The sequence below is a fragment of the Catharus ustulatus genome, chromosome 1 (assembly GCF_009819885.2).
Source record: "Catharus ustulatus isolate bCatUst1 chromosome 1, bCatUst1.pri.v2, whole genome shotgun sequence".
Classification (NCBI taxonomy): domain Eukaryota; kingdom Metazoa; phylum Chordata; class Aves; order Passeriformes; family Turdidae; genus Catharus; species Catharus ustulatus.
The window spans coordinates 2,346,397-2,369,926 of record NC_046221.1 but is presented as its reverse complement, the minus strand read 5'-3'; the positions used below and the strand labels follow the sequence as shown (position 1 = coordinate 2,369,926).

Below are 23,530 nucleotides of genomic sequence, written 5' to 3'. Positions count from 1 at the left end.
ATTATATTTATAACTGCAACTATAAAAACCACTGAGACAGAACTTGTGTTGTATGTATTTGGCTAAAGCCAGATATTCCCATTTCTACAAATCAAGGCAACCAAGTAGAGAAAATCAGGTGAATCCAACACAGAATCTACAACAAAACCCAGACTATTGCAAACTAGTCGTGATGGAATAGTCATTTCAACAATTGCTTTATTGGGTTCTATTGAATTCTGACAAAGAATCTTCTCCTACCTGTGACATCAATCCTGAAGGTGAGTTTTTGGCCAGCAGCCTCACAGCTGTACTCCCCTGCATCTTTCTTCTCCACCTCACCCACCACCAGGCGACGCGATTTGCCCTCGGACTCCACCTTGAACTTCTTGCTGGAGGTGATGAGTTTCCCATCCTTGTACCACTTCACCTCTGTTTTCTCCTGGGCCACCTCGCAGCTCAGTGTGGCATTTTCTGATAGTGCAGCCTTCACCTCTTTCTGCACCTTCTCCTTGTTTGTAAACACAACTTCTGGCTCTGGAAGGAGAGAGAAAATCAGATTTGTCCAGAATAGGATGTTGCTCAATCCCCTTACCATGGCTTACAGGTAACACTGGACCTGACACAAAAAACCCCTCTGACATGAGAGTCCACATCCAAGTCTGTCAGAAGAACATGCAAAGTACTTTGGTGTGGGTTTGTGCCTATTTTGGGATTTTTGACAGCAGTAATCTCTCTGTGGTTTATAAGAACATCGTCTGACAGGACTCAGTCAAGGCAGGATAAAGTTTGGTTCAAGTTAATTGCAAACTATCAAAGTTTTAGAGTAAAGAGCTGAGCTATGCTGCATTATAGTACATTAAATTGATTCCTTTGATTCTCACCAGCAGCTTCTGCTCCTTCTTAGATCATTTTGTTAAATGAGAACGGTGTTAGACCAGCAACAACATGTCCAGGACCCTGTAATTTTTTCTCAGTGCAACTCTGGGAAAAGCTCAGCTCATCTCACATCCAAGTGGTGAAATGCCCTCGTTCTCCAAAAGACACATCAGTCACACCACTTGGAATTGGGTTCTGTGATTGGGAAGTTTGTGGCTGGGAATTTGTGAGGGAGCTGGGAAGCTGAATCTGTTTTATCTCTCCACGGCTCCAGTGGGGAAATTCAACTGGAATGAGTCTCCATGACACCTTCTTTCCTTATTTGCCATTTTCTTGACACCTTAAAGGCCTTAATACCTATCAAGCCCTAGCTCCATTACTCCCTTCAGGCTGAAATGAGCATTTCCAAAGGAAAGAAAAGGAGTGTGACATTGGGCAGGCTCTCCACTGTAACCCTGCACTGAGAACGAACAGTGGAGCTGATTTGCTCTTGTTGCTCTAAGATGGGAAGAAGGAGATTCACAATCACTACCTTCTTTTACACAGCCCTTTCCCACCAGTGATGTGCAGCTTCCAACATTTTCCAGGGATTCAGCTCCCTGTTTTGAGGACTTTTAATATTTCACAAAGAATATATGAAGAAAACTGGTCTTTAATTTGCACCCATCCTAGGCCATGACAATGATGTACTCCAAAAATCTGAAGCACAACATGAAGACTACTTATAAAATAATGTCAATTTTTCTACAGATTCTAGAAATAAGGCTGATGGGCCAAAGAAACTTCTCCTACCTGGCACATCGATCCTGAAGGTGAGTTTTTGGCCAGCAGCCTCACAGCTGTACTCCCCTGCATCTTTCTTCTCCACCTCACCCACCACCAGGCGACGCGATTTGCCCTCGGACTCCACCTTGAACTTCTTGCTGGAGGTGATGAGTTTCCCATCCTTGTACCACTTCACCTCTGTTTTCTCCTGGGCCACCTCGCAGCTCAGCGTGGCATTTTCTGATAGTGCAGCCTTCACCTCTTTCTGCACCTTCTCCTTGTTTGTAAACACAACTTCTGGCTCTGGAAAGAAGAGAGAAACTCAGAGTATTAGTAGCACTATTCAAACTGGATTTTTGGTGAGTTTTTATCTGTTTTATTTTGGTGAGTAAAGAACTGTGCAGACTTCCTATAGTTCTTCATCATGACCCTACTTTGAAATTCACTGAAAATCAGCTGCATTGCAGAGCTGTTTTGATTTCATCAACATCTGGGGATGGAGAGGTGCAGTCAATACTTTCCTTTTTATGGCCCTGTTCCTATACAGGTGGATAGCTCCTAAAGGTTTTCAAGATTTGAGTTCCATGTTCCTATTCGCATTTCCTGTCATCACCATCTAGTGAATTTTTAACATTTGAATTACATCAAGTTCCAGTGAAGTAGTTATTCTCTGGTAGTCCAAGACACAGCCCTAACATTTCTTTCATTTCCACAACTACCTTTCTTCAAAATCTGCAGAAAGTAACATATCCCAAAATCCAGCAGCACTAAGTTGGATGACATCTGTCAGAATTATGTTTGCTCTAAGAGGACAAGCATTAAATTGCCAACCAACCCAAGAGTTGCAGTTTACTTTGCCAACAAAAGCAAAGATAGTGTAGGGAAACAAACTTTGTGAGCCTGTTCTGTGTCTGCAACTTTTTTTTCCCCAACTGTTCTCAAGATGTCTCATCCCAGAATTATGTTTTTCTAATGAATGAAAATTAGCCAGCTTCTATGGTATTTGCACCATGCCATGATCAAAAATAAACCTAATGCATGAACTCTTCAATTTGCTTTAAATTCATTGAGATCCAACTGAGGGATGTTAAGGTTGAAATCCGTCCTTGGTATCATGATGAAAATCTGATTTCCTCATCCCCTGCTTCTAAGAACAGTTTTAGCATTTCAACTCACTTGACAGAGATCATAATATAAAGGTTTTCTCTATAATAAACAATATTCCAGAAAGGAGTTTTCCTCTGTAATAAACTGTATTTCAAAAAGGAGCTTTCTCAAAACAATGCCTGATTTGCTGCCTCCTTTGATTTCTCCAGCAATTACTGAATTCTCAGTTTGCTATCAGTGCATCTTCCCAAGATTCCCAGGGAAATTCCCCAGTGATCTTCAGCTTGACCTGAGTGTGGGCTATTAAAATCCACTTAATTTCTAAAAGATGAAGACAGATCCAACAGCATGGACACAATTTCATGAGTAAACCAACATCACTTAAGTGCCGGCTCAGTCACTGCCTGGTGAGATGGAGTTTGACAAACCATATACAATTTTTCAGGATTAAAAATAGGGATTTCAATTTTTCAGGATGAAAAACAGGGATGCAGCACATTCTCCCACCTGTGACATGGATCCTGAAGGTGAGTTTTCGGCCAGCAGCCTCACAGCTGTACTCCCCTGCATCTTTCTTCTCCACCTGGCCCACCACCAGGCGACGCGATTTGCCCTCGGACTCCACCCTGAACTTCTTGCTGGAGGTGATGAGTTTCCCATCCTTGTACCACTTCACCTCTGTTTTCTCCTGGGCCACCTCGCAGCTCAGAGTGGCATTTTCTGATAGTGCAGCCTTCACCTCTTTCTGCACCTTCTCCTTGTGGATAAAAGCATCTTCTGCCTCTGAAATAGAGAAAGAAAAGGGGAAAATATATAAGATACAAATATCTTGTGTCAAGAAGTTCTTACTTCTGGGGTGTAGATGTTCTGCAGGATGTCAGACTTGGCAGTACTGTTTGCCCCATTGAAAGTGATGATCTTAAAGGTCTTTTCCAATATAAATATTTAAATATTAAATTACTGCAAGTAACACAGCTTTGTATCTAAATAAAAGCAATGTACCCTCAAAATACAGTTCATGTAATTATCATCCTTCTCTGACTCATCCTCATGAGCAGCTCAACCACCCCATTGGCAAATTTTTTAAAATGTATATAAAGATGAAATTCTGTCTTGCATCTTTATGGTATTTCTCCTCCCCACAGTTGCAATGAGCAAAATGTAGCACAGTGGTGATTTGCCACCTCCACTATCACATTATTTAGAGGATTTTACCAGGTGTTTTAGATGAAAATTGGGTGTTGCTCAGAAAATACCTTGTGACCCAATCCCAAACAGACGACAAAGATACAGTTCTCAATATGGAAAAGTACTTGATGAACATTACATTCATTTCAAAATTGGAAGTGTATTTTTATTTCCTAAAAAAACTGATTTTCCAGCAAACTGGCCTCCTGACAGGAGGGTGCAGCCATGGGGAAGTTGTGTTCTGCTCCTAGAGACAGGATGAGAGGGAAGAGCCTCTAGCTGTGCCAGTGGAGGCTCAGGTTGGACACCAGGAGGAATTTCTCCATGGAAAGGGTGGTCAGGCACTGGAAGGTGCTGCCCAGGGAGGTTTGGAGGTGTCCAGGGAACACCTGGACGTGGCACTCAGTGCTCTGGGCTGGTGACAGGTTGGGCAGAGCTTGGACTCGATGGTCTGGGAGGGCTTTTCCACCCTCAGTGGTTCTGTGACCTGGGAGGCTCTCGGGGATGCTGAGCTGCTCCCATCCCCTGTGCCACTGCCTTCCTGTCCCCAGCCACTCCCTGCAGCCTCCCGGGGCCATCCTTGGCTCCTCCTGGGTGACTTTCTCTGTCTCCATCACGTCTGTGCTCTGAGTGCCTGGGAGGGTGAGGAGAAGGGGTAAGCTCAGGTCGAGCTCCTGGGGCAGCACATCACAGCCCTGCTATGGATATTGCACAGCCCATGGAAAGAGAGGAGTCCTGCAGGGAGCAACACGGAGCAGGAATCCCTCAGGGGCTCTGAATTTGAGCTCCCGTGTTTATATTGGCTGTAGGAGGGGTGTGAGGTGTCACTGTCACTTAGAAGGGACGTGGGCTATGCTGGGTGATGCAAAGCTCCTCAAAGGGACACATCAGCAGCATTTTGACATCTGAAAGGGCTTGAGCACACACCAAGCTTTGCATTCAAAACTGATTGCAAAAATATTAATATTTAAACTCCCATCTATAACCTTGAGTGTGAATATTCAGTGTATTCAATAGGTTATAAAACAAGTCAATGTCGATGAGGGTTGTATTTAAAATGTCAGGCTAGCAGGGCAGGAATATTCCAGACTCATCTCAATTGTTCTTTCCATATTTGACCTTTCACATAAACCATTTTTATACTGATAGAAAGCATGACTAAAACTTTTAATCAGCTTCCAAAGTGATTTACACCAGTTGATAATTTCTTTTAGAAACTTATTTCAAATTTAAACAACTATTCAGTGAAGATGACATTTCCAACCTTAAATGAAACTGGTGAGTGAAGTTTCAGTGAAAATGAGGAAAAATATTTTCAGGACAGGAAACTCAGAGATTTAAAATATAGATTTCACTGTGTACCTGAATCCTGAAATACTGAGATTTCAGAACCAGCTCTTTTTCTACATGTCCAACTCAGCCCCAAGGCGTTCAACAGCTGATTATTTTTATATGAAGCCAAAAAACCACAGTGGCATACCAAAACCCAACACTGAGCATCTAACCTTCAACCTGTCCTTAACCAGGGAAGGCTTTGGGCTACAAGCACAGGAACCCTGAACAGCTCTCCAAGTGCAACGGCACCAGGATAAATTAGGAGCCAGAAATCCGCTGCACTTTGGGATAAACTAGCACGAGAAGGATCTCTGCTGCAGAAGAGCCAACCACTCTGAGTACGCATAATCCCTCCTGACTTTCACACTGGATCATTTTCCAGCCAGTGCACGTCGCGTTACAGTTGTTCCCATGAGCAATACAGCAACGGTAGCTAAGGCAGGCTGAAGGCACAGGGCAAGGGGTCACATTACCCTGTGCCACCATGAGGTCACCTGGCTGGAAAGCGAGCTGGGAACCTTGGCTTTCTGAGGCACACAGCTCCCTCAGAGAGAGAAATCCACCTGTAACCACTAAATTTCTGTTTTCTCACTACACCTCTGCAGTAATGTCTGAGCCAGTGTCAGCAGCCAATAATTAATTTGGTTTATAACAATTTTGCACAGAGCAGTTGTGGCTGTCCCATCTCTGGAAGTGTCCAAGGCCAGGTTGGACAGGGCTTGGAGCACCCTGGGATGGTGGGAAGTGCTCCTGCCATGAATGAGATGATCCTTAAGGTCCTTTCCAACTCAAATTACTCAGTATTTTTATGATGGTCTATCAATATCCATATTGAATTTTTTTATGAAGACACCTCTCAAATCTATCCTTACTTATTCTTCCTTTTCCATCCTCCATGGAAACTGGCAGCTCCCTCAGCCAAAGAATGAGCTACACAAAGAATGAAAAAGAGCCAGAAATGTCCCAGCTCACAGCCCAGGTACCCCACACAGAGCAGAGTCAAGATAAAATGTCATGATAAAATGCCAAACCTCTGTTTAGTGCTATAAGAGGAGAAAACTGCTTCCCTGTTCTCATAATCTCTGCATATGAAACGAGAATTTTAAGATTAAAAAGAAGGATTTGGCTGTAAAGACAGTGGAGTGCTATGAATATTAAAGCAAACAACCAAACCCCTTCTTAATTACCAATTCAGAAATGACTCCTCAGAACATAGCTGGTGTCCATGAAATAAAATTCACCAGATATCTCATAAAATACACTGAGAGCAAAGGAACCACAGAATCATTTAGGCTGGAAAGACCTGGAAGATCACTGAGTCCAACTGTCCCCCAGCACTGCCAGGTCCATTAATGACAATGTCCCCAAGTGCCACATCCACACAGCTTTTAAATCCCTCCAGGGAAAGACTCTCCCACTTCCTTGGGCTGCCTGTTCCAATGCCTGACAGCCTTTTTGGTTAAGAGGTCTTTTTTTTTCTAATATCAAACCTAAACTTCTGGTGGAACTTGAGACCATTCACTCCTATCACTTGCAAAAAAACTCGTCTTACCACTTGCAAAAAAAAAGAGGAAGGAAAACAGTGATTTTTATGGAAGAATACTCATAACAGCAGGAGAAATACAAGCACTGGTGATCAAACTAGAAGAGATTATTTAATACAGGGCCTGTTATTGAGAAATAGCTGAAGGAGACATACAGGGGGGTGAGGAGCTGACATCAAGATATGAACAGGTCAGCTCAAGATCTGCCCAGCCCTACACAGCCCCACTGAAACAGCAGCTCAGACCAGCATCAGAAATTTTTCTAATATTGTGTCAGAGAAAATGGGGAAACACCCAGATACAAAGAAAAGCCAATGAAATACACACCAAAATCTGTATCCCACCTGTGACATGGATCCTGAAGGTGAGTTTTTGGCCAGCAGCCTCACAGCTGTACTCCCCTGCATCTTTCTTCTCCACCTCACCCACCACCAGGCGACGCGATTTGCCCTCGGACTCCACCTTGAACTTCTTGCTGGAGGTGATGAGTTTCCCATCCTTGTACCACTTCACCTCTGTTTTCTCCTGGGCCACCTCACAGCTCAGCGTGGCATTTTCTGATAGTGCAGCCTTCACCTCTTTCTGCACCTTCTCCTTGTTGGTAAATGCATCCTCTGCTTCTGTGGAGTGGGAGAAGAATTTTTAAAATCACACACAAGTTGATGCTGTCCAAAATGATCAAACACAAATGAAAAACATGACAACTTCACATCTCTGGTAGTTTTCAATGCTCAGACAGGACATGGGCCTTTGTCATGCCTGACGACAACACATCAGCCATTTCTGAGAAAAATGATCCAGTGCCTCAGCATTTCAGCTTCTTCCCATCTCCACAAGAAATCCATTGCTTTGTTCTATAATGTAGTAGATAAATAAATAATAAATCTCATTTGCTACTGGAACACATATGGAAGCCTTGCTCATTCTAGGAGACCTGGTTTCCTACTTCTTCCAGATTAATTTTTCCTACATATCTGGGAGACAACCTTACCTTGATCCCTATAAATGACAAGGGAATGGAAACGTGTCTATCTTCCCATTACTGAGAAATCAGAAAGCACCAAGGGGCACTGAGGGGAATTCATCCACTGGATGAAGATATCCAGCTGTCAGCACCAACGTGACAGTGGATGGGAGGTTGATTTCCATCACTACTCAAATAAGTTTTAGGCTGCACAGACACTGAAGCCCTAAGTGTGGTACATTTTCTTTCTGTGATGAGAATGAACAATCTCCCACCTGTGACATCAATCCTGAAGGTGAGTTTTTGGCCAGCAGCCTCACAGCTGTACTCCCCTGCATCTTTCTTCTCCACCTCACCCACCACCAGGCGACGCGATTTGCCCTCGGACTCCACCTTGAACTTCTTGCTGGAGGTGATGAGTTTCCCATCCTTGTACCACTTCACCTCTGTTTTCTCCTGGGCCACCTCGCAGCTCAGCGTGGCATTTTCTGATAGTGCAGCCTTCACCTCTTTCTGCACCTTCTCCTTGTTTGTAAACACAGCCTCTGTCTCTGTAAGGAAACCCCAAAAGTGACATGCAGCTTTTTGCTGTCATTATCTCTGGGGTTTAATCAGGTTCCTCCTATTCACTCTACTTGCCCTGACAGGTAATATCATGACAGGCCATTAGTGCAAGAAAATACCTTAATCTCTTTCTTCCTAAGAGGTGAATAGGAATGGGAATTTTATGGGAAATCTGGGGTATTGTTAAAAACTCACAGCTTTAGGACAGATTTAAATATAGGACTTGAAGCACCAACTTCCATTATCCTCCTCTCTCTTCTCTCTTTTTCTCTCCCTATATCTCTCCAATATTCCAGTGAATCAGAAGTGAGCAGCACCTGTATCCTTACATCCAGGAACCATTGCTCTTTTTCTGCCTGTTTGGGACAATTCCATTGCTCCCCATCCAGTCATGGAACCATGGAATGGTTTGTTGGAAGGGACCTAAAGGCCATCACACTCCAACTCACCTGCCATGGGCAGGGACACCTTCCACTAGGCCACATTTCTCCAAGCCCCATCCAACATTTAAGAGATGGGATCTATTCAGAGCTCTTCAAACACCTTCTCCTTTATCCATCCCTCTGCTATGGCCTCACACTATTTTCCTGTAGGAGTTTTTCTGCAGACACACCAGCTAATTGTGAGAGGAGAAGGAATTTTCATATTTTCATCCTTTCCTACCTTTTTTATTTTTGTGGCCACAACCAACCATGCATATAGAACCATGTGTACGAAATATTATTATGAAAGCCCCAAAAAACCCCAAGTATGATGGCTGAGATCTTTCACCCTGGCTAGAGTGTGAGATGCTCCTCCGGATGAAAGACACCCCTCAAAATGGAATTCCTGGCATTTTCTCACCTCTGACTTTGACTTGGAATGTTGTTCTGTCGTCCTTTGTCTCACAGGTGTAGCTGCCTTGGTCTTGCTGTGTCACCCTCCTGACGATGAGCTTGCGTTGTGTCCCCTGGCTGACGATCGTTGTCCTCTGGTCCTGCTTCAGCTCAGTCTGACCCTTCCTCCACACCACGGCCCCACCCGCAGCTGACACCTCACACACCAGCTCCAAGCTCTCAGAAGGGCTGACTGATACTTCTGGAGTCGTTTTGGGCTTGTTGACAAAAGTGACAGCTTCATCTGGAGGGGCAAATTGAAAACAGTTTATGCCTTGGTGCAGGTTTGTCTGCACGAAGTCAGGATTCAGTAATTATTGATTGTTATTCCATTATCACCCAGCTGATGCCTCTGACAGATGGTGCAAACCCCTCTGATCTTCAGATAATTGCTCTCAATTACAGTGAAATCCCGTTCATCTGCCCTACATCCTGCTGGATCTTTTAAATCAAGCTGAGATGCCCTCAAGTTGCTCACACTTCATTTACCACCCCTTGATTCCGATCTCAAGCAAGCCCTGGGGGATATGTGTTGATGTGTGAGGGCAGAAACAGCTTTGAAAACATCTGGGAAGTGTCAGAAAATCTAGTTAGAGGTGATGAGGACCCTTTTTTAAATGTTTCTGAGCCCATTCCTGCAGCTCCTTGTTCATAATACCAGTCCTACTGGAATAATTCTTCTCCAGGCCATGGTACATATGGGATAATCTCATTAATAAAATATTCTACAAGTTGGGAAAAAGCTCTGAGCAGCCTGGTCTAGTGGAAGACACCCCTGCCCATGGCAGGGAGTTGGAAGGAGATGGTTTTTAAGGTGCTTTCCAAGCCAAACAATTCTGTATTTCCATGAATACAGGAGCCAATAATCTCATATCTTTTGGCTGAAACTGCTCTTCCCAGCAGAGAACTCAGAACTGCTCAGTTGAGGCTCCTTCATGGGTAGCTCAGCTCAAACCCTGCTGACAGCACAGATATGGACTGTGCAGCCACACAGAATATTTGTAATGCAGGCAGCAACAACACAGCATTTTTATCAACTAGTGCTCTTTGCAAAGGTAAAAGTGAAGGCAGAGACCTCGGTGAAAAATGTGAGCAAACCTCCTCAGCCCACCCTGTCCCTAAGCTGAGGAGCAATATTTAGTGGGCACATCAGGTATTTCAGAGCCTTTATTCCACCAGGGCAGCCTGAGGGCTGTACCTAGAGCCAGCCTCAGCTCAGCACTGCATTTCTTTCAGTAGCAACTGCTGCTTTCAGTCACTGAGTATCCCAAGGACAATTGCCATGCCAGGCAAGCATTTAATTAAAATTTCCATTCATTAGGACTGATGTATTGTCCAACAATTAGCTGGCCAAAGGAGGAGCTCCCTCCAGAATCCTGCTGTTCAGGGTGTTGGGGGATCTCATTACCCTCAAGGCAGATTGATTCCCTGCCCTGAGACCACCCCCTGAGTGTGCACTGCACCTCCTCAGGACTCTGGAAAATTTTTATGGTGACACATGAAACAAGGAGGAAGCTGCCCTGGCTAAGGTGTTGTTAGCAGGTTGTAACTCAAAAAGTTAATACCAAGCTCAGGCAATCCTCTGTACCTGATGCTCAGACACAGGCACAACCAGAACACTTCTGAAATCCATCTCAGCTCTAATCAGACAGCATAAACCAGATTGCACAAATTGCATTTTGAGGGGTCAGTTTGGGCAGAACCTGGTTGGCTCTTTCAGGCCAGTTTTTCAATGGGTAAAGTCAGGGACTGGGAAATGCACTCCAAGAGAAATTGCATCATGTTGGATTCTCAGAAGAGACCTGGAGGTGAGATGCAGACAGAATACCTGAGCAAACACCAGCTGGAAGCACTCCCTCCAGCTCACTAAATCCTGCAGCAATCCCTCAAGACAAGTGCTGTCCCTAAATTAATCAGCTTTGCTGAGTCTTTAGTTAGCTCATGGGCAGCATCACAGTAACCTGGATATTCTGTTACAGGTCACAAGCACTCAGTGGTGACTTCTCCTGAATTGCATTCTACTGCAGGCATGACAGGAGAAGCTTTCAGGAGAGTTTTGATCTTAAATTTAGGATCAGGTTAAAAATTAGGCTCCAAGCACAAGCCAGAAAACTGCATTTGGAAGGAAAGTTCCCACAAACATGCAACTAGAATCAGTCGAATTTCACAGATATTGAATTTCACACATGAGTTCTTGTGTCATTTTATACCCTGGCTCCATCCTGGGCTGGAATGCAGTGGTGACAAGCATTTCTCTTCTGGGCTTGACCTGACCACCACGTGCTGTGTGTGATGGGCACGTGGCATGGACTGATGGGGTCACTCAGAGCACCACAGGGAGTGATCTCTGAGACCACAGCGTCCTTTGGGAAGAGCAGGAGGTGTTTAACTCCCAAAATCAGGAATTAAACTTGGCAAAGGAGGGCTCATGGCTTTCACAGCAAGACTTGGAACCCCTGACTGAGGTGGTCCTAAGATGATGCACACGCTGAGCTAAAAGAGTGAAGGCCAGATGTGGCTGCCAGCTGTTCAGCCATCGTGTTTGGGTTGTGCTCCAGCCCTAGGAAAAGCTTGAGCTGACTCAAATAAATCACAGCATCATCATAGTGTTTGCCCATACTCCTGGTTTGCATCAGCATCACACCAAGGGTCAGATTCTCTCAAAGTGTAATGCAACCTTGGCCCAGAAATCTGTCAATTTATACAGTAGGATAAGTCTGAAGAACAAAATCCTGCATTTCTCACACAGACTCTGATCCCATACTCGCAGTACAAACTTACCTGAGACTTTCAAATCAAAAGTAAGGGTGTCATCCCCAATTTTGCAGGTGTAAGTTCCTTCATCTTCCTTTGTCACAGCTGAAGCCACAAGCTTGTGCAGCTTTCCTTTGTCTTCCACGGTGAATTTCTTGCTGGCTGTGATTTCCTTCCCATCTTTGTACCACCTCACCATGATGTTGGCCTCGGAGGTCTCAGACACAAACTCAGCCTGTTTCCCAGCAATGGCCTTGACAACTCCTCCAGTTTTCTCTTTGTTTATGAAGTTTGCAAGTGCTGAAACAAAACACAGGCATAGCTCTGGTAAAGAATTCTGAGCACAGCAATAAAAATGTACATTGACATCTGCATTAGGTATTCATTAATCATAACACCAAATCTATTGATTTAATTATGGATCTAATTACTGGATTCCAAAGCAGAAGCAGACGAATTTCCAACCATATTGCTGATTATCTCATGTCCAAAAAGCAGAGCACATAGACAGCACAAGAGGCTGAGTCAAGGAGAAGAATCCTCAGGAAACAGAGCATTAAAATAATATTTTAAAGAGAGGTGAGGAAAGAAATAAGCTGGAGCTAAAGCCAGGAAGGTTATTCAATCATTATATTGCAACCACCTGGCAAATAAATTGACTCCAGAAGAGGTTAAAATACAGCCCAGATAAATTAAATTACATAAAATTAATAATCTATGTGGATATCTCATAGGACCAAAATGAAAATAAATTTATTCCTGGAAATTAACTGGAGCATAGAAAACAAACAATAAATCTGGCATTATATTAACATGGAGTGAAATAATTGAGTCACCAATTGCCTCAGAGCAAAAGATTCAAACCCCCACCAATATCTAAGGGGAAAGAAGGAAAGGGGAAACAAAGGAAAGGGGAAACAAAGGAAAGGGAAGGGGGAAAAAAGGAAAGGGAAGGGGGAAAAAAGGAAAGGGAAGGGGGAAAAAAGGAAAGGGAAGGGGAAAAAAAGGAAAGGGAAGGGGAAAAAAAGGAAAGGGAAGGGGAAAAAAAGGAAAGGAAAGGGGGGAAAAAGGAGAGGGGAAAAAAAGGAGGGGAAAAAAAAGGAGAGGGGAAAAAAAAGGAGAGGGACAAAAAAAGGAAAGGGGAAAAAAAAGGAAATGGAAAAAAAATGGAAAGGGGAAAAAAAAGGAAAGGGGAAAAAAAAGGAAAGGGGAAAAAAAAGGAAAGGGGAAAAAAAAGGAAAGGGGAAAAAAAAGGAAAGGGGAAAAAAAAGGAAAGGGGAAAAAAAAGGAAAAGGAAAAAGGTCATTGCTAAGACATTCCTTCCCCAGCATCACTGAAACTCAGCCCACAGGTTCAGAGCTGTGGGAGGAATGGGGACATGAGTTCATTCATTCACTTTTCCCTTCCTCAGCAAACCAGATGAAAACCACAACCAGAGCAGCCCCAAGGAGCCGTCTCAGAGGTCCCTGGTCACCGAGGGAGGTCATGTGCCAGAGGTGCTGCACATGGAGCTCAGGGCAGGGCAGGCACAAATGGCAAGTGCATTTCTGGCTGGTTTGGGCAGGAGCCCAGGCAGTGACACAGTGGCCCTGGCCCAGCACAGTGGCCCCTTGGCAGCCATGTGATGCCCATGTGCCATTTGCAGCTGACCTGCTCCCCTGGCTGATAAAGGTGTGGATGGTGGGAGGTAAAATGTTGGTACAGCATTTGTGAGGCTCATCCCTCAAGGATGGGAGTACCAAAGGTGATTCTCCAGGTATCAAGCTGTAAACAGCAGACATTTAAATTGTTGGAAATGCTACACAATCACCACTTGTCAATGCCAATTTTAAAATAATAACATTAATTACTCATTTCATCGCCACACTGCAGTGAAAAACACACTGAAACATCCATCAAGTAATTCAATTAAATGTTGGTAGAACTGTCAGCATTAAAAATGATGCTAAAGAGGCAGAGCAAGAGAAAAAAAAATCAAAATTAAAAGCAGGTGCCAACTGTAGACAGAAATTCCTCTCTATATATATATTTAGTCGCATTTTAAATTTTTTTCAGCTCTCTCAAGTTTGCTCTTTGAAACAACAAAACAAGTTGTCAAATGAGAAAAAAAATCCCATGATATTCTCAGGTTTTTTTGTTTTTACAGAGACCAAGGAGGGGGAGATGCCAGCAGAGCATGATGATGAAACACCTCAGGCTTCCTCCATGCAGAAACAGTGTGATCATGGCTGGGAGGAAGGAGAGGGTGAGCTATGGGACAAAACAAGGAAATCAAATGGTGTTACAGAGTGAACTTGCCAGTTCAAAGACAAATAGGTACTGGAATCCCCCCCAGTCTTGTTGGAAACAATGTAAAGTTTAAATTTTTTTATATAACTTTAGTCAGGGGTTTTGTTCACCTTTGCCCAGGGGCAGAGGAATTGAAGTTGTTTTTTTTTAAAGGACTGTATCACCACTCAAGGCCTGATGAGCTTAGCATCTCAACAGACTGGGGTAGCACAGAAGATATAAAAAAATAACAACCATTAATGAACATCAACTGCAGACATCACCCCCAGCATGGTCAGAGACTCCTGGTCTCAGAAAAGATAATAAGAGAACAAAGAATGAGAAACTAGTTAGCATTGAAGGCAAAGGGATCAATAAACAATAGGAAATCAAACACTAAGAACTCCATAATTTGGGACCAATGAACATTGAACCAATTAATTTTTCTGAGTTTTGACTGTATAAGTATGTGAAAAATCTAGTGAACATCATGTGTGATGGAATAATTTGGTCTGCACAACCTGGGCAATGTGTGGAGGAAATTATTTCTGTTGCACATCCTGGCCAGAACTAAAGTGATGCCTTGATTCTCTAACACTAAAACATCTTGTGGGAGAGATTTTGATTTTCCCTCACTTTTGGTGACACTGTGACAACAGGCTGGACTGGCCTGGAGTAAGACTTTGTGCTCTGAACCTCAGCAGACATCTGATGATCCATGTGAGGAGCAGTCTGGGGACAGACTGGGGGTTTTGGACAAAACCTGGTCCCCTTCAAGGCAGAGACGGATTTTCTCTGGATCATAAAATCTTGCACAGGTGGGAAGGTTTGCAAGAAGGAAACTTCATGCTGTTGGTGTCAGGGTAAAGGGGGAGACTGCCACGAAAGGAAAAACAATCAAAAAAAAACAGGGTAGTTGTAAAACAGTGCTGGTTCAAGAAATAGCCACATGAAGTGCCATCTTGGTGTATTTTCTACATTGAACACCTTGCAAACAGGAAGGGGTTAAGCCATCCTCTGTGCCCTGGAAAGGTCTATTCTTACCCACTGAAGTATTGATAGAAAAGAGTAAAAAATCCTCAAAGAAAGAGTAAAATAACCATCAAAAAACCAAATCCTACAATGCCAAGATGATCAGAGCCTCAATCAGAGCTGAAGTCTCTCTTGAGTGACTTGTCTGACAAGTGTGGGACAGCCAGGGGATCCTGTGTCATCTCCTGCCCCTGGGGCTGCATTTCTTCATCTCAACAACTTTTCCCTACCCACCCCTCACCCTCACCAAATTCCCTGGAATGTCAAGATGCCAGCTGGAGTGAAAGCACAGCTGTATTTGCTGCAGTTGCTGCATTTGCTCCCAGTTCTGCTTTGGGACCACACAACCTAGGCTGGACGTCGATGGACATCACAAAACTCCCTCTGGAGCCCTCCCTTGGTGGCTCCTTTGGTTTAGGGCAGGAACACAATGAGGGCAGAGCAGTCCCTTACCTCTCACTGAGAGCTGGTAAAGCATTTTATCCCCTTCACACACACACTCATACACTCCAGCGTCCTCCTGGGCAGTGTGGCGGATTTTCAGGACGCGCCTCTTCCCCACGGTTTGGAACTCGTATTTTTCACTGGCCTTGAGCTCCTTCCCATCTTTCATCCACCTCACAGTGGCCTCTGTGTCTGAAAGCTCAGCCTGGAGCTTGGCTTCTTCCTGTAGCCGAGCTGAGACTTTTTCTATGTCTTTGCTCTTGTTGGTAAATCTCACTGCAGGTCCTGCCAGGACAAGAGGTGTTGTTATTTCGAGTTATATCATGATAAAATTTATCCCTGATACCTCCTGATACAGACTGTGAGATCTCTGAAGGTATCAGATCCTGTTCCTGTCCTCACACTCATGTCAATACTGTGTATTCTTTCCCAGTTCAGAAAACTTGAGCTGTTTTTATTGCCAGAGTCACAAAAAAAACCCCAAAAAACAACACTTTTTTTCTACTGATAAATAACACTCTAAACATGCTTGTGCACAGATCTTCTCCCAAGACAAACACACCCTTCCAGAATAAAGGATTCAGTATGAATTCATTATGTTTTGCCTTGCAATGTGGTAGGTACAGATGTTACTGTCATTTCATAGAGGAAACCTTGATCTTTAATCAAGTTCCAGCCTACTCACTTGTATATCCCCACACACAGTGGACTAAAAAACCTGCAAGAAAATCTTTGTTAGTAATGAATGCTCTTTTACTTTTGAAAGGTTATTACAGTCAAAGAAATGGATCAAACCTAGAGTTAAAATTACAACTTTAAGGTGAATTAGTGGCAGAATCCACTGACAGATGGTTGTGAATAATATAAATCTGACAGAAATTTGTGAAGCAATCTAGTTCAGACACCACCAGCTGGCCAGATCAACTCACTCTGAGCTGTCATGTGAGGTCATTACCAGGACACACTTTAATCACATAACAATTTCATGTTCTTCCCACAGACCAAGGAAAGCCTCCAACCCCAGTTTTAATCCTCAAGACCCAGAAACCACCCCTTGACTGGGACAAGAATGGACAAAAATGCCAATAAATACCTCTCACTCTCATCTTGGTGCTGGTCTCAACGTCATTGGCAACAAATTTCACTTCTGCCCCGTCATCTTTCTTGGTGACATTTTTTATGACCAGGGTGTGAGTGGTTTGGGTTCTGTTGATGATGTAGGTCTCACTTTCCTGTAAGACTTTGCCATTCAGGTACCAAGTGCCAGAACATGCCTTGGTCAGATCAACAGTGAACTGGGCATCCCCTCCAGGTGCAACTTCAGCTGTTGTCAGGGGGTTTTTCACAGCCAGGACGGGTTCTAGAAAGAACAACACACACCTCTGAGAACAAACTGTCACCCTGGAGGATACCTCACCTTAGGAACCAAATTGTCAGGATAAACCACACATGAGAATAAATTAATGCAGCCTTATACAATTCTCATGTACTGAAGGAAATGCGTGGCTGGTCTAAAGGATTTATTTCCTTTAGCTGCAGGTATCTGACCTCTGGAGTCCTGTTTTTGCAGGTCTAGAAAACCTGCAAAATATTTATTTTACTGTTTTTTTTTTTAATCCATAAAATGTATAAAGGCACAGGCCAGAAACACCTAAGTCCCCTTCAGGTGTGTTATTGAATAGCCAATATTCAGATTTCAGATTGGATTTCAGAGATTAGGTTTTGGAATTTCTTAGATTTCAGAAGGAGGGACTTCTAGATATTCTAGATTCTAGATATTCCAGGACAATATAGGCACGTTCAGACAAGGATGACACAATCACAAGACACAGTATGATCAGTTTGTTTGGGTCTTCACTATTTGTACAGATATTTTCTAGTGCAGTTGTTCAAAGGAAGAAGGAATCCCATTGCACCCAGCGATTCTGTGGGCACATTAGCACCCTAGAAATAAAGTAAAGCCCCTGGATTTCTCCTAGAATCTCTTAAAGAGAGATTGGCTGGAACTGGGATTTCATGATGGTATGACCATCCATAAATATTCTCTAGGATCTCCATCTCATATCTATATATTGAAAATTGTACCATAAGGCCATCTCAATTTTTCTTTTCATTGCAGGTGCAAAGAAGCATTTACAGGTTTAAGATCCACAGCAGGGAGCTCTGCCTCCCCCACAGCCTGATGTGGGATACTGGAACATAAACACACCCCCAGCCCTACCCCAGAAACCCAACCACCGTCCCTGGGGTGGTTCTGGACTTTTCCCTCCCTCCCTTTGGTGAAGGCCAGGGGTTGACATGAAGCAGGAGAACCAGCAGTGGAGACAAAGAGGATTTTTTGGGCTATTGCTCCATCCTCAGAGCCACGGGAAACATTTCCAAAGCACCCAAAGGTGTCTGATCACCCAATTTTGTGCCGGATCTGTGCTCACCCAGGTGCAAGCTCCCAGGGAATTCCAGGTAGGGGCTCTGCCCGTAGGAGTTGACTGCAGACACTCTGAACTGGTAGTCAGCCTCTTCTGGCAGGTTGCTGACGGTGAGCTCGGGGCTGGGCACGTGGGACTCGTGGCACCGCACCCAGGTGAAGCCGCTGAGTTTCTTGCGCTCCACGATGTATCCGTCCACGGGAATGGGCCGCTCCATCCTCGGAGGGGACCAGCCCAGCGTCACTGAGGTTTCTGTTTTATTTCTCACCACAGGGTCAGCTGGGGGTTGGGTGGGAGGCTTTTTGGGAGCTGTGCAAGGGAGAGAAACGAAACAAAACAGAGCAGTAAGTTACATAGGAGTGGAAAAGCCAAAATAGCTTACGCTGGGCTAAAAGTTCGTCTTGCTTAATAAACCTCTATAAAACACTGATATGACAAAAAGCAAGAGAATGGATGGAAGATGCTTTGAGGCTGCTTTACACAAAGGTAACAGAATCATTATCATCCCAGGACAAGTTCAAACTTTGATGTCCAATACTTGTATTGCACAGCTAAAAATATCTGATTAAATATTAAAACTGTCAACACAGTCAGCCAGTCTTCGACAAACATTTTGTAGGCTTAAATCTTCAGTGCTGGATCCAGATCCACACTTCTGCCATTCACAGCTCCTGGGCAAAGCAGACCAACACTCAGCTTCTCATTTTCACTCAGAAGATGGGTAAAACCATCAGCAAAGGTTGTTCAAATCTTTTAAGAGTTATGGAGAGCTCAACTTGTTACACAAGCTTGGATGTTCCCTGCAGCCTCTTTCATCTGGTTATCTGTCCTGCTCCTGAATTTTATGCTACCCCCACTCAGAAGCTGTAACTATCTCCCAAGAATGATGTAATTTGGGATCTTTGTTTTATTAATTTATGCAGAACCCGCTTTTGGTATTGGGGAATTAACTTTAAAAGGAAATGACAAAGACATGTCCCTACCATGAGAGCCCACTATTGAGATGTGGCTGTTTTATGGTACCTGAGGCTACAGATGTATTCCTGAAGGTATTTGCATAATAAATATTTATTTTCAGCCTTTCATTCCTCTTGAACCCTTCAGAGAAGGCTCATCAGGATTAGTCACTGATATGGTCAAGAGGAATTATCTGATGTGCTCTAGTTGCACACCTCTACTGACATGGCACAGGATTGATTTCATTTAATTTTGGCCAGCTGAAAGGTGTCTGGGTTAAATCAGTCAGACTGCAGCTGTGATTCCACAGACAGCACACTCAGGAGCAATTAATCCAACTTAAATAGGGTGTGGGAGGTGGGTGAAACAATCACACAGTGGACACTCTCAAGAATTGCTGACTGTAGATGGAATCTGTTGATGAACCCAAACTAAAAACTGAGCTCTGAGACAACTGATCTCCTTCCTGCCTCAGTTTCCCCATCTTTTCATTTGTAACAATGCAAGATAAAAAAAAAAAATACACAAACATTGCCTGTACATTATAAAAGGCGTCAGAACAGCCACCACCAATCTCACCCAGCTAATCGAAAAAGATGTGGACATAGCACACAGGATTCTCCAAGCAGTAAATCTGATAGGCACAAAGGGTAAAAATAGGAAATCTCAACACGATAGGCTTTTCCTTCCTTACAGAAATAGACACAGAAGTGTTTTGGGGTGCACAGTTACCAGCCTGTCAGGAACTGCTGGTCACAGATAGATGTCAAAGGTCCTGTTAGGGTAATATTAAGCTGAATGCTAAGCCCTGGAATGAGATCTCTTGACTTTGCCATCAGAAATGGTAATGCAATGTTTTCTTTGGCAATACCTGTTTGGGGGAAGGCAGCTTCTTATAATTTCTGTTCCATGGAACAACACTTTCTTCATAATTTAAACAGCAGAGTCTGAAATCAAACTGAACTTTATTGTTCCCATTGCATAGGTGCTTGTTTGGATGTTACAGCTTTACAAATACCTTAGAAACTGTCAGAAAGCCAAATGTGACACTTTCCTCATTTTTTCCTCATTTTAGTCCAATGGCATCAGAATGCCTGAAGCAAGTTTAGATAACACAGATGTTATGTATCTTTTAAATAAAAGATTCCTTTTTACCACTGACAGACTGCAGTGGTGGGAGAAAATAAGAATTGCTCTTCCCAAATTGTGATTAGAGTGGATGATTCGTTCATATATGAACCAGAACTGTAACACAGCCAGAAATCATATTAATTTTTGTCTGAAATAAAGCAGATTTTTCCCGGGAGTGTCATCAAAATAATGCCAAATAAAATTAAGCAACTTCACCAAAATTTCATTTCAGGTCCAGCCCTGATGATGTTGCACCTGCTGCTACTGCTCTGTCAATAAAAACACGTTTGTGCTGTGCTCTTTCCCCAGCACTGCTTTTACCCAGAGAAACCATGGATGCTCCATCCCTGGAAGTGTTCAAGGCCAGGCTGGGCAAGGCCCTTACAATCCTGGTCTGATGGAAAGTGTCCCTGCCCATGGCATGGGCTGGAATGGGATGATCCCATCCAACCCAATCCATTCTGTGACTCTACAGATTCTCTCTGATTTGATCCCTCCAAACATCCTATAACACTCACGGTCAGGCTATTGGCTTTTTGTGGCAGACATCAAACCTCCAGCTGGTTTTGGACACCAAAATTATCACAGTGGCACTTGAAACAACAACACTGCCATGGGAGCAGCCATGGGAAGATGTTGGAACCCTGAAGCCTGGGAGTTTTGAGCTTTCTGTGCTTTCTGACACTGACCCTCAAAAGAACACAGCTTTTGACCTGAGGCCTTGGAGAAGCTTCCAAATTTGAGTGATGGAGTTGGAATCACTGGTGTGTAGTTTGGGTAGAAGTGTGCAATTTCACATGGTGAAGGGTTTGGAATCTGGGATTTTAGAATGTAGTAATAGGTATGGGATGAGATGGAGGTTCTTGGGTGTTGTCTTTTCTTCCTTCTTGCTCCTCCTTCTTCATGATTTCAGGTAATAATTTTTGGTTGGATAGAGGGTTCTGCACTGAGGGTCACAGGTGTTTGGTCATTGGGTCAAAAGTATAAATAATACAGATGTTAGCTCTTAATTGGCTAGTTAGCCTTTAAATGACCTTGTAACTAGCTAGATACACCAACATTTTCTAGCTTGTTAACTAGAAGTGCTGAAGAACTGTCTATAGATAAGATTTAATAAACAACCAAGTCCAAACACGAAAATCCATCTCAAATTTCAATCTTGACTCTGAGTGAAGGCAGAATAAAATAAAACCAAAAATAAGGCGGATCTACTACCAGGAAGACACAACACCAAGGCCAAACCAAAGAGAATCTTACTGGTCACAGTGAACTGGGTAGAAGTCCTGCTTTCATCAGCCAGGAAGGCAATCTCTCCAGCATCTTCCATCTTGCACTCCCTGATGGTCATGGTGTGCTGTTTGCCAGAGCGTGTGATGGAGATTCGCTCGCTGGGCTTCACCTCCTCCTTGTTCTTCAGCCACCGGGTGTTCTGGCAGTCGTTGTCCAGCTCCACGCAGAAGGTGGCTGTGTCCTTGATGAACACGGCGGTTTTTCGGGGCAGTTTTTTGATGATGTTCCCTTCAAACGATAAAATAAGCACAGTCAGCAAATTGCAGATGTTAAAAAGATTTGGTAGTGCTGGACCATGCAGAAACAGGACCAGTCCACACTCAATCAAAACATTATAGACACCATGAAGACACCTGAAAATCAACTCCAAGGCTCTGAGTCAAGCACAGCAGGTGACCCCAAGGATTCATTCTGGCCTTGACAGAGAGAAAAGTAAATCTTTTTTTACTGCAGTCACTCAGGTTTCCTGTCTATCAAGCAGAGCCAGTTGCTGGGCAAACACAAAATATACATGGCCTTGCAGGAGAACAGATTTGACAGCTTTCATTGCCCACATATGCTGGGAATTCAAATTAAAACTTCGCTGAAGTAGGTCAGTCTCAGGCCAGACAGGTCTCTCCTCTGCCTTTAGGATTTCACCTCCATCAAAGTAAATCACATAACCAGTGTGGCAGACACAGGAGTTACCTGAATTAATGGGAAAGACACCGACAATCTCAGGTTTCTTTTTGGTGTCAACACTGGAATCCACATTGAATGAACTTATGTCCTTTCCAAGTGACTTCCAGCATCACTTACTAGGACAACCCCAAAGCTGTAAGATGTGGCTATTCACAGAAAAGATTGGACAAACCATAAGGAGACCACCCCAAATGATAACAGTGACTGCTCCAGCTCCAGAGCAGTCCCTGAGAGGTGAAAGAAGCTGTTTAATGAGCAGCAATGCTGAGCTCCCTGATGAAGTAACAGGTCAGGCACAGGGCTCACCACAAGATTCAAGACCTGATTCTCTGCTTATCCTCCTCCTTGACCTCTCTGCCCTCAGCAGTGTCCCCATCCCACAGCCCTTTAGCTCTCACATTGTCCCAACCCCACCTTGCTCTCTCCAGTCCCCTCCCAGGGCAGGCACAAGGCTCTCCCAGGAAGGCTCTGCCTCCTTTCCAGAGAGCTCCACCTGGCTCAGTCACTCTCTTTTGGATGGAACATACCATCATAGCACAAACAAGTGAAAAAAATACCAGCTGTCCTACTGGGACCAAACACATTTACAGGGGTGGGCTGGTCCAGACCTAAGGAAGGTGCAACAAAAAGATGTCAGTCTGAATTCTCCTGAGCCTCTGACTAAATTTTCCCATCTGCATCCACCTCTTGCACTTTCAGCTCTTTATTGATGGTACAAAGAGGAATTGGCATGAGGACTCGCATTACCCAGCTGTCTTGTAGCAAATTATTTAGGAAGAATTCCTTCTGGTTTCACTGGGAATATCTTCAGGCTTCAGATGAGGAAAACATTAATCCTGTAGAGCTCCATATTAATGCTGCAGTCTCCAGTGCCTACACCACACCCACCACACCAACTGCACCTACTCCCACTTCATCGTGAACCACCAGGCTCAGGACACAGCCATCCACACTTTGTCCTTTCCTTGTCCCCTTTCCAAACTCCAGAGAACAGCTCCAGCTGCCCAGGATCTGGAGCGTGGATGTGTTTTCCAATCTGAACCATGCTGGTGTTGACTGCAGCCTGCACCACACATCTGCTAAACCCCTTTTCCATTGTGGTCAGCACCACTCCTGGACAAGAGTCACCCCACTGTTCACTGGACAAGATGTGTGTGACAGTGCCAGGGAACACATCTGGTGATTGGGACCATGTTAAGGTGATGGCTTAGGATGTAGCTTTTATGTTTTTCAGATCCTGTGCTGCTTTAGTGCATAACCCTAAAACTCCATAGCCTGTCAGCTGCTGTTCTGTTTTATTCAGACAAAACAATTCCTCTCTGGGCCTGAAACTCAAGGACTGTCCCC

At 44.0% G+C, this 23,530-nt stretch overlaps 1 protein-coding gene across 1 annotated transcript in view; it reads right to left on the bottom strand.

Moving 5' to 3' along the window:
- The window catches only part of OBSCN (obscurin, cytoskeletal calmodulin and titin-interacting RhoGEF), a 165,378-nt gene that overhangs the window by 134,419 nt on the left and 7,429 nt on the right, over window positions 1–23,530 (bottom strand). The window contains exons 3-13 of the mRNA XM_033070065.1: window positions 21,470–21,730; window positions 18,131–18,433; window positions 16,792–17,058; window positions 15,708–15,983; window positions 11,982–12,254; window positions 9,169–9,444; window positions 8,037–8,312; window positions 7,142–7,417; window positions 3,238–3,513; window positions 1,651–1,926; window positions 241–516 (exon numbers count right to left, since the gene is read on the bottom strand). Of these exons, the coding sequence (XP_032925956.1) occupies window positions 241–516; window positions 1,651–1,926; window positions 3,238–3,513; window positions 7,142–7,417; window positions 8,037–8,312; window positions 9,169–9,444; window positions 11,982–12,254; window positions 15,708–15,983; window positions 16,792–17,058; window positions 18,131–18,433; window positions 21,470–21,730 (3,036 nt within the window). The remainder of the gene's footprint in view (window positions 1–240; window positions 517–1,650; window positions 1,927–3,237; window positions 3,514–7,141; window positions 7,418–8,036; window positions 8,313–9,168; window positions 9,445–11,981; window positions 12,255–15,707; window positions 15,984–16,791; window positions 17,059–18,130; window positions 18,434–21,469; window positions 21,731–23,530) is intronic.